We start from the raw sequence: 11,909 nt of genomic DNA, 5'->3' as shown, positions 1-11,909 counted from the left end.
TCTGAGCAACGTCCTGTGTCGTTGGAGATCACTACGTAATCTGTCATACTGCCTGATAATTCCCTGAAATAACTAAACCGACACAGGTACAAACTCCGAAAAAACCCAAAACAACGCCATGCATTGTCCCCTTCCACCCCACCCCCACCCCAACACACACACACACACACACACACACACAAGCTCATGGTGACATATGGTATATTTTCGTTGCTGTTTTAGCAATGTAACGATTAAAGCGCCGTGAAGCCTCGGTAATACTACAGTAAAATACCTTTCATTCATGAAATGTATGAAACTCTCAAGACAGATATGTATGTTCGGGGTAACAGGTGATTATCATGACGAGAAGCACTGCACCTACTTCTAACGACAGTGTTAAATTAACATATGTTATTCCTTTTTGTGGTATGTTAATGTGTTTTGAAAGACAGTTCTTCCATCTCTTTCCATGTCAAAATACACAGTCCTTGGCTGGTCCTCCACCTCCCAGAAGTAAACAGTCAACTGGTCCCCTTCCACACATTCACCAAAGTAAGCCATCTGCATCCTTTGTACTCCATTCTTGACCACCTCCTTGTTGATGCCTCTCAACACTCCCTCCTTGATCCCATGATGGAGGGCATTGATAGAGTACAACACATAGGACGTCCAGTTTACGTGATTGTACAAGTCTATTTCGCTCCAGGAAACACGGAAGGTGTAGGTGTGGGCGTCGTCGGGCTTGGAGAGCTTCTGGACAATCAGTGGTTCCTTCCTGACAGCCTTGTCGCCGTGTTTCTTCTTCCACCATGACGGAAGTGGCGTCGGTTTCCGCGTTTCCTTGTCAATGGCAACCAGCTGGTTGACATTTCTCACCAGTATCTCCCCCGATGAGGGTTCAACAATATTACTGACAAAATTAATGGAAGAGGTTCCTACGTATCCGAGGTGTACATTGATGTTGAGCGGCCATTTTGACACAAGAGGGTTGTACAAAGATTTGTCAAACTCTATGGACGAGGACGCCATAAAGGTGAACAATTCATCGAAAAGTATCGCGTAGTCCAGGAAGAAGCGTTCAGAAGAACTGTCCAGAGCAAAACAGTGTGCAAAATCGACAGCCCTCCCTATCATCTTCACAATACCCCACGCGTGGCAGTTCCCTGAAGTGGAAAGAATAATGTCATATAAATCAAACTGGAAGCGCAAACACAATAACTTCCTCACTTTGGTCATTTTGATCAATAACAGCGATATTAGTTTAACTACAAGTGCCCTGAATTGTATACTCCCCAAACAGCTGAAAAGAGATAACTGACCACATCGATCCATCGATTCAATGGGGTTATAATGTTACTTTCAACATCAATCTTGTTATGGACCCGGGAAGGTCCCGGTGTAGAAAAGGCCTTCAACGACCCATGCTTGCCATAGAATGCGACTATGCGTGTCGTAAGAGGCGACTTACTGCATCGTGTGGTCAGGTTGACTTGAAGGACACATGTCATCGGTTCCCAAATGCGGAGATTGATGCTCATGTTATTGATCACTGGATTGTCTGGTCCAGACTCGATTATTTACAGACCGCCACCATGTAGCTGGAATATTGCTGAGTGCAGCGTAAAACTCAACTCACTCACTCACTCATTTATGGCATGGATTTAAAAACATGATGATGATGATGATGATGATGATGATGATGATGATAGTGGTGGTGATAAATCGCACCACTGGACAATTACCGTAGACATCAAAGGCGTCGACAGCAAAACCAGGCACGTGAACAACAGCAACCGACTCGTTGTCCAAGAGTCTCAACCTGTAGCCCAATTTCTCTAGGTGATCGAATGGTTCAAAGAGCTTGGATCTGTAATGACTGTGTAAATATTACATTATATGTACTGTGGTGACCAGCATCATTTTACGGAAAACTCTACCTTCTATGTTTCTTCCATGTTTGATGCAAAAGTGAGTTTAGAATCAGGTTTGGTGCTTCGATGTTTCTTTTATTGTTTCGAACTTTCAAAGATGTTCTCGGTAATTTGTGAGACTTTCAAAAACGTAAAGTTTCGATGATTTTGTCATGGCTTCGACTAGTTTCCTAAAATTTCGATAATTCATGCTTTTTAAAAACTCGAAATTCTTGAAAGACTATATGTTTTAGGCCACAAAACATAAAATAAAATTGAGATTAAATCAATGACAATTTTCACTGGAAATATTATGTTTCAAACGTGACAGCAACTGGCTTCCGTTTTCCTATCCTTTTGTTTGAAATCAGGGTACATTAGATTTTAATAATGAGTAAAATAAACCACCCCAAAATTCCCCGTAAATATTTTGAAAGTGTGGGGATTGTGACTTAAAGTCACGACTATCGAGTGGATGTGCGTGCTGCTAAGACACCTCAAATATCCTTTGTGTTGTGCGTGGAAAATTGTGTGCGTCGGTGAGGTGAGGCGAGGTGAGTGCCAAACATCCTATTGAGTGGTAATATTAAAGATTTGTTACAACATAAACTGTGTCGATTGTGACATCGAATATTCGTGCTGCTGAAAACCTCAAATATCCTTTACAGTGCTGTGGCATGATATCAATTTCGGCGGAACCAGGCCGGAAGCGAGACGTTGGACCGTCGCTTACATTTGAAAAGGAGAGTTATCGCCCTTTAAAACAAAACGAAAAAGGCGCCCATTTACGTAATGCTACATCACCAGTAACCCAAATGTGTACGGAAAAGAAAACATTTATGTGACGTTATAATGGAAGCCAATGGTTTCAGGGAATCATATAAAATGCATGGGCATATTGTCTGACACTTTACCTTGACTACTGGTATAGCGGTAGTTTATTTGGGAGGAGGGTTACAAAAATTATACACACAGATACATATTAAGTTTCACGTGGCAGTACACCCATGACCAGAGTAGTAAATGGGTCTACACCGGTAAGCACAGACCTGGCATCCATATAGTTCCTCTCGTTCATGCCTATCGAGATAATAGAATTCCGTTTCCGCATCCTTTTGCTTAAAATCACAGGATATCAAAATTTAGAAAATTGTCTTAAAACAACCCCCGCCCCAGTAATTCAAAGTGAGTATTTTGAAAGTGTTTCGATGGTGACCTACAAGCCACAAACATGGAGTACTTGGAGTGCGTGCTGCTAAAACACCTCAGATAACCTGTTGAGAGTGGAATGTGATGAAAACCGTGCGTGGAGTTGAGGTGAGGTGAGGTGATGAAAAGTGACAGCAGCCATTTATTAATAATAGTCAGAATTTAGTATTGATGAGAAAGTTATTTTTCGAATAGTGCTATCCACTACTCTATAAACTGTCCCAAGTGAACAGACAATTCTCCGAGAGTCATTTTTGCTCTTACGTCGCTTTCACGTTGTTCCTTTTTTCCACGCTGTTACTTCCGTCCATGCTGGTAGTCAGCTGATCACTTCGTCACCCGTACTTCACACCTGTAACGACCAATATGTAAAAAGGGGCTTTCCGCGAACAATTTGCCCTTCCTGACAAATCTCCTCCAAACACCACTGATGCCATTAACTCTGTTATTGTGAAGGTAATCAATGTGACATTAAACGAATATCAAATACATAGTAACAATGTCTCAGTTTCACTAGTCACAGCATCTAAACTGAAAACGGACAACACACCGCGGTGCCTACATACCCCATTGTTAACTTACAACTAATAGATAGTCCTCACTATTGCCAAGGCATCGCCAGCCAATTGTCTCTAAAGTACGAATCAATGGGTCTACAGAAGGTAGAAGGTATTCTAAAATGGCATTATTTTTTCAAGTGAAATATACTATACCGATTTCAAAGATGAAAGAATATTCCAGGAACCGCTGTATCTGCTGGTTTGTGTGGATGGCCCAGTTGGCGACATCAGAACGGGAAACATTAAATTAATGAGCCCAACAGGTGTTACAAGTGCCATTGTTCAAATAAAATCTTAGCCAATGAACTATCGTCAATATGAAACGTTTAGGAACATAGAGGGCGACGTTTTCATTTAATAAAATATTAGGCGAAAACCGATTGAATGTCATTTGATGCAGTGAACCGTTACATTAGAATGCACTGGCTTGTGGGAGGGTCACCGTGTGGCGATAGTTATTTCATCCTCGACGACCACCACAACCCAGGTGTATTTGCCAGTGTTGCAAACATTCGAGAATGTCGGTTTTGATAACTGCACATTTAAGACGGTCGGGCTATCCTAGTAGTTAAAGCGTTCAGGAGCGCATCAAGTCATGTTTTTCGGGCAAACCTGAGAGAGTGCAAATGTGTATATGTAGATAGTATTGAAAGCTATGCAAACCTTTTTAAGCAACAATCATGTGTAAACCCGGAATTTTGTGTTTCATAATGGTAGCTACGCCCCTGGCGTTCGCTCATCGATTCCACACATTGCTGCATTGTGTGAAGCCCATTTCTAGTGACCCCACTGTCACGTTGTTGGAATTGTGCAAAGCACAGGTTAAAACCATGCTCACCGAATGACTAATACGTTCTGCATGTGTTCCTATTCTAAAATCTCTTACATCTTGAAATCAAACATTAATTAAATATCACTTTGAAATTTAAAAAATCACGTTTATGGGTCCATCAACGGAAAGATATTATGAAGGAACGTTTTACTTATAAATCAGCAATATGAACAATATAATACAACCCAACCCCCCACCCCACCCACACACAAACAAACAAAAAACGCTGCAAGATTTTTATACAGATACAAAAATAAAATTTAATAGACAAGACCGAGTCAATGACACGTCATTCAGTACAATAGTGCAACACAAATTCCGTTCACCCTTATCAGCCAGCTGTGACCCCATACTGTGGTTTTTGGCCCGTATTCTCGAAACATTCGTAGTCCTAAGAATTCTTAACTTTGCTCGTACCTGATGTGTTAAGAATGGGCTTAAGAAGTTCGTAAGGCTACGAACGTTTCGAGAATAGCTAGCCTTACACGCAAATAATTGTGGTTTTTGGAAGCAAAGAATCACGACAGCTTGTGAAAATTGGCGTTTGTACCACGGGGACCTTCCGAGACGTTTGAGATCATAGTCAATGAGTCACTGCGACTGACACCCCGTTTAAATAGGTAAAATCGTACTTATACAAAATAAAAACAAAAAGTATTGGTATACACTGCAAATGGTCTTTGTGACATGCGACATATTTTCGTTGCTCTTTCTGCGATGGAACGATTTAAACGCAGTGAAGCTAGAGAGCATTGACCACTGAAAGTATGAAGTTCAAGCAGATATACTCGTAACAATTCCGGATTTCAAAGGAGTAAACACTTTACAATGTCGCTGATTTATACAGCAACTGTAATAGGACATATTTACATTTTTAACAAGGGTACAATGAGTGAAGCCTATTTCTGGTATCTCCCGCCGAGATGTAGCTGGAATATTGGTAAAGCGGCGTAAAACAAAGCTCAACAAGGGACCCTTCTTCTTGGTAGGGTCGTAGCTACATAAAATAAGTTATATGATTAAACGATTAAACGACTGCCTTTCAAATTGGCTGTTGACGTGCCCTATAAAAAAAATAAAGAATGGTCAGGTCATACGAATGTTGACAAGAGAGAGGCAAATGCTTTTAGCGAGGCTGACGGAGTAATTTGAGTTCATGTTCATTCAATTTGGTATATATCTTTACCTTTTAGCGCCGCTTCGAACACTAGACAAGTTCTATTGAAGTTAATAGAGTCTGCAGTGAAAACGTACCGACGAATTTCACTTAATTAAATAAGCACACCAAATAATGTGAAAGCAAGACTGCGAAATCTCATAATTTTACCTCGCCAATGGAAAATGTAAGTCTCGGAATTTTATTTAACTTTAGATAAAAGGTGTTTAACAAACGATCACAGATCTAAATCGTTATTATTGGTTGTATTACAAGGGGGTAAGCGCGGTAGTTGGAACAGTGACCCAAAAGAACATGCGGTACGTGATGTGCGTCAACTCTGACCAGCCCTACTTGTTCTCGGTGTTTCTTTTAATGGCCATTTTGTAATACAACCAAATAAAGCGATCTGAAAATAAGATCGTTTGTTAAACAACTTGTTAAATCTTCAATTGGCAAGGCAGAATTACGAGAATTCGCAATCATAATTTTACTTTATTCGATTTACTTTTTTGGTTTAAAGTGAAAGTCATCGGTACGTTTTCATTGCAAAAAGACTCTTATAGCAAGGACATGTTAGTTTTACACAAAGCGGCAAAGCTTTAGTAAAACCATCAGAACTGGTAAGAAGCTGTCAAACTGACAAAATTAAGCCATATCTGTAGGGCGAATCTCAGAAATACTGCAGAAAAATATATTTCATTTATCAAATATATTACTCTCAACACAGATATGTATGTGCTGGATAACAGGTGATCATCATGACGAGAAACACCTACTTCTATAGACAGTGATAAATTACCAAATACTGTCCCTATTGGTAATATGTCAATGTGTTTTGAAAGACGGATGTTCCATCCCTTTCTATGGAAAAATACACAGTCCTTGGCTGGTCCCCCATCTCCCAGAAGTAAACAGTCAACTGGTCCCCTTCCACACATTCACCAAAGTAAGCCATCTGCATCTTCTGTATTCCATTCTTGACCACCTCCTTGTTCGTGCCTCTCAACACTCCCTCCTTAATCCCGTGGTGAAGAGCATCGATCGAGTACACCACATAGGACGCCCAGTTTACGTGATTGTACATGTCTGTTTCGCTCCATGAAACACGCACGGAGTACGTGTGGGCGTCGTCGGGTCTGGAGAGCTTCTGGATAATCAGTGGTTCCTTCCTGACAGCCTTGTCGCCGTGTTTCTCCTTCCACCATGACGGGAATGGCGTCGGTTTCCGAGTTTCTTTGTCAATGGCAACGATCTGGTTGACATTTCTTACCAATGTCTCTCCTGTTGATGGCACAATTAGACTGCTGACTGAGTTGGTGGAAGACTTACCGATATATCCTAGCTGTACATTGACCTTGACCGGCCATTTGGACACATGACGGTCATACATGGACTTTTCAATTTCAAACTGGGAGGACGCCATGAATGTAAACATACCATCTGTCATCTGGCCATAGTCCATGAATGAGTGTCCTGTCCTATCAAGGGGATAATGATAGGCAAAATACCTACAGGCGCCCATAAGTCTCATGATGCTCCAGATCTTACAATTCCCTGCAAAGACGAAATAGAAAGCTTGTATAGTTAATTATGCTTCCCTAATGGATGAAGTCAATGAATGAAAATTATTTACCCAACTCTTAGCTACATTTTTTATCTATCACAGCGGCCTGCAAGTTATGAATCCAGGGAGGAGGTAAGAAAAGCACGGATGTGTCGACCTTTGATGAGTGGAACATATGGTTCTCTCATAGTTAAAGTTTGGTGACAGCGCATTCCCAGTGCGGTTATGTCGGAACTTCGACAACTCCAAGTATTTGTATGGGTCCCTTCAACGTCCACTAGAAGGTGCTTGACGGTACCTTGTAAAATTACAACGACTGATACGGTCTATGTACGATGACACATGATAAAAGGTTCAGAGACTGTACCTATCCTCGTTTGTGCCGAGCAGGACTGATACAATGAATTCGTTCCATCCCAATATTTCCACATTTGACAAACACCTCTGTGTCTATGTGGTGGAGTCTACAGAGCGGAATGTCTGTGGTTCGATCCCCTGCGGCCGCGTCATGGTAAAATACGTAAATGTGGTACTTGTCACCCTAGTTGCTCTCGCCATTTAAGGTCCGTGAAGACACAGGGTAGAATCTCAGAAATGTTACCCATGCTTGTAAGAGGCGACTTGGGGGACTGGGTAGTCAGGTCGCTACATTCCAACTGAGCAGGCCGATGCTTATGATCACGCTTAAGAATTCAGCTCAGACTCGACTTTTACAGATCATAACAGGAACATTGCAGAGTGTGGCGTTAAACATCAAACAGAAAAAAAAAAATCTGTGTTGTCTTGAATTTGGTATTCTGGGTCTTAGTACGGAGTAATCAAGCGGAACTAGGGCATGGTATCTTAGTGACCTGCCACTATAAACGTGACTGGGTACGCAGCTTCTAGTAATATTGCAGCAAGGCATGTAGGGAACAGCATACACATAGGCAGATCCAGAGTTGCGAGCGTGCGTGCGTTAGCGCGCACACATTTTTTAAAAGACTATTGAAACTTGGGTGGAAATGAAGTTTCCACTCCCACCTTTGTCAATAGTGTACCCTTCTTACACCCTTCTTACACACCCTTCTTACAATGCTGTATCCGCTCCTGATAAATAGGCCTATTTGGAGACTCGGAACTGGTTGTAGATTAAATGCATTACCAAAAAGTCTTCCACACCCACAGCTTGGTACTTTGAACACGTTTGAAGAGTGACACAAAAGAAAATTTATACCATTTGTTTGGTTTCAAGGGAAGGAATAATAAATGCCATCTGTTTACTGGAGAAACAAAATATCTACACTGAGAGCAGAAAGGGGAAAAAATTAAATTTATCCAAAAGAAATATTAAGTTACTATCAGGGATTCACAGGTAACAATCAGTCCAAATTCTTTGCATATTGGTCATCTTTCAACACATAATTCTTATATTTCTGTTGAACTAATATTTAAATTGTAACTTCAGAGAGTATGTATGTAAATAATGTAAAAATTATTTATGCAATGATTGTTAGCCGATACTATAAACATTTCATATACCGGTACATTATGTACAATATTCACTACGTATCCATATTTATGTACATGTAAACATGTAAACTAAACAAAAAAACCCAAACCAAGCAACATTTAATATAATCTTTGGCATTTATATTTCAAAATGTGAACCAAGAAACTAACTGTAAATGCCATAAGTAGTAACAATCATAATTTCTTTGTCTTCACTTGGGAAAAATATCTGAAGACAAGTATTTTGTGAATTTCTTGTTTAAACATGCTTGAAGAACATAGTTTGAAAAAGATTTAAGAAAATATTGGAACGTTCTCTAAACAAGCAGTACCACCTCCTCTACCCCTTCACTCCATTCCGACTATTTCCAGTTATAGAAGATCTTCTGACATGTCAAACAAACCCAATATCTTTCAGTCTTACCATAGACATCAAATGATTCAAAGGAAGGTCCAGGGGCCTCCACCACTGCAAGAGATTCATCCTGGTTGACTGTTAAACTATATCCCATATCAATCAGATTCTGGTACTTGGACCGGAAAGGCCTGGAAATATGGTGTATTTATAAAGGTTAATACTTATTAGTCATACTATTGTGGGAAGGGTGAATGTGTTTATTTGTTCATATACATATATCAGTTCCACAGATCTCAGTCAGTAACAGCTTTAGTCAAACCCACGTGCTACTGTTACCTGCAATTAAACCCAAGGATGAAGTGTTACAATCTGGGTTTGGAACCCTGAACTGAATCCTGTGTTACTTGAATACAACGCTGCACCTTCAACACATAGGTGCTGACTTGGAACACGATCAAAACAGATGCTACTCATGGATTCGAACACACCACGGGCAGATCCTTGTAGCTAAAGAAGGCAACCCTCAGCCACAGGTAACCCTCCAAAAGTTAAAAAAACCTCTTTCCTTCTTCCTGACTCTGAAATGTGAACAGTATAGAACCTTTCCCAATTTGCTACATGTATGGCAGAAATACAAGGTATCATATCTGCTAAAAATCTCAAAAAACATTTTTGATGAAAAATTCCGCGTTGGTATTATCACATTATACTAAGAATGAAAAGTGTCATAATACTCGGACCCGATTCCAAACAAGGAAGAAACTGTCATATGTTTTGTCACTGTTGTGTGCATGTGATAACCCTGGTGGCCTATGCATTAAAAATCTACAAACACGATTCATTCATTTCAGTGTTTTGTGAAATACAATACATACAGTATACATGTACATTTACATTGAAAATGATATGTTACCATTATTCTCGTTTCAACACTATCATAACAGGGACAATGGGTCAGTTTCTCGTCGTTACAATATTTGTGATTCTTTACAAATGATACAAACATACATAGGTGCAGTTTTATCGACATTCACAGTAACCGCTACTTATAGATGGTGATTCTTGTGTTCGTTTTATGATTCATGTATTAAATCAGGTTTTTCTTGGTTTGAAAGATTACAAAATTCCCAATTATTGACCGCGTTTTGCACAAATTGCTGATCTGCAGTGCTTACAATATTCGAGTCTATGATATAACTGGCATGGTTTGGCATGTCGTTTACCGCACTCTGCAATATTCCAACTGTATTGGAGGAGGTATGTAAATAGTAGTCTGGACCAGACAATCCAGTGATAAACAACATCAACATCGTTCTATGCATTTGCGATATGATCGCACATAATGACGAAGTCGGTAAGCCTGACCACCAAATCTTACGAGAAAGGTGGGCAACAGTACAGAAGATTCTAACCGGGATCTTCACGGCACCCATCATAATAGCATGCATGGCTGATTCAAGAACTTATATATGACAATCTACTCATTTTAGAGGCATGACAGAATATTAAACAGGGCAAAACTGGTAGATTCAACTGTCTATGATAAACACTACCTGGGTTTGGCGTCACTGTTAATAGCCGGCGCTGTGGACCCTGATCCTTGATCTGTCATGATTCAATCTGTGTTTAGCAGACGACAGCTACGCGACGTTACGGAAGTGATTATCAGACGATTTGAGGGTAACTAGTTTGAAAGAGGCTACACCATACACTGGTAGAAACCTCGGGCAGTCTTTATAGCCTGATGTGAACTTGCGTCAGAGGCGACGTGGCCTACAACACAGTGACCGGTGCTTCTAATACCGCTGAATCACACCACCAGGTCAGAATATGGGACACGTGACCTGAATTTCAAGGGAGGTAATCACGATTAGAGCTGACAAACACCTTTACCCGGTCAGTAATCAGGTAGTGACGTTCGAATCACTGAATTTGTGGTATTTCAATATTTCATTGATATGATCGTTTTCCTGTATTCCCCTGTATATTTTTCAGTGTTTTATTTACAAAGAACTTTGATAACTCAGTTTGCGGTATTCACCGGTACGACATTTACATGAGAAAAGATGAAGGGTTAAAATATGGGACGCTCATTTGTTCCGACAGTGTGTCTTCGTTGTGTGGCAGCAAAAGTGTTCGACGTAATTTAGACAATTCTGCTTTGGTGCTACCCAGAGCACGAGTGTATTCTTAGAATGCTTGGTTCATAATCTGTACCAACTGGGATCCGAACTGGTGATAAATATTTACTGCCACTGACTCCGTACATCAGAACGTTGCGCCCCAGACGACTGAGCTTCACTTTCGTGTAGTGATAATTAGTTTTACGCCCCTTTTAGCCGCATTCCAGAAATTTTACGGAAGGGGACACCAGTAATGGGCTTTTCATTGTATCCATGTGGGGATTCGAACCCGGACCTTCGTCGTGAGGGGCGACCGCAGTAACAGTTAGGCTACCCACTGCTCCGATTCTTGTATAAAGATATGGAAGATTGTCATATCTTCAAACTAACATTGTTGCACCGGACCCCAGCGTAGGCCTATACCTCACAGTTTCGTTTGCTGTTAAAATATTAATAGAACCTTATCTATTGGAAAATATGCACCTTTTGTTTCATCAATGTTTAACTTTATTTAATTTTGTCTTAAATTTCAAAATGAAGTTGCACGTTAGCAGTCAGAATAATCTGACAGATTTTCCCCATAACTACAGCAGTTTTCTTTCTTTCCAAAATATATGTACATATGTCAAGCATTCTACCGTGACTTATGTAAATGCTGGATTATGATTGGTTAACTACAACCATTAAGAGGTTTATAACCACGTTACATACCTCTGATTTT

The 11,909-nt window shown here is 40.3% G+C and overlaps 2 protein-coding genes across 2 annotated transcripts; both read right to left on the bottom strand.

Annotated features, from left to right (window-relative positions):
• Positions 1 to 216: 216 nt before the first annotated feature.
• LOC137298510 (uncharacterized) lies at positions 217 to 3,885 on the bottom strand. Its single transcript, XM_067830803.1, has 4 exons — positions 3,815 to 3,885; positions 3,366 to 3,453; positions 1,725 to 1,858; positions 217 to 1,145 (listed from the first exon to the last, which is right to left on the bottom strand). Exons 2-4 carry the CDS (start codon positions 3,410 to 3,412, stop codon positions 394 to 396), a joined length of 933 nt encoding a protein of 310 aa, XP_067686904.1. The 5' UTR covers positions 3,413 to 3,453; positions 3,815 to 3,885; the 3' UTR covers positions 217 to 393.
• Positions 3,886 to 4,727: 842 nt separating this feature from the next.
• Positions 4,728 to 10,909, bottom strand: LOC137298156 (uncharacterized). The gene is made up of 3 exons (XM_067830291.1): positions 10,619 to 10,909; positions 9,132 to 9,253; positions 4,728 to 7,206 (listed from the first exon to the last, which is right to left on the bottom strand). The coding sequence occupies exons 1-3, from the start codon at positions 10,675 to 10,677 to the stop codon at positions 6,464 to 6,466; spliced, it is 924 nt and encodes a 307-aa protein (XP_067686392.1). The 5' UTR covers positions 10,678 to 10,909; the 3' UTR covers positions 4,728 to 6,463.
• Positions 10,910 to 11,909: the final 1,000 nt, after the last annotated feature.

The sequence above is a fragment of the Haliotis asinina genome, chromosome 10, assembly GCF_037392515.1.
Source record: "Haliotis asinina isolate JCU_RB_2024 chromosome 10, JCU_Hal_asi_v2, whole genome shotgun sequence".
Taxonomy (NCBI): Eukaryota; Metazoa; Mollusca; class Gastropoda; order Lepetellida; family Haliotidae; genus Haliotis; species Haliotis asinina.
Note: the sequence above shows the minus strand (reverse complement) of the source record. Positions and strands in the feature narration are given on the sequence as shown.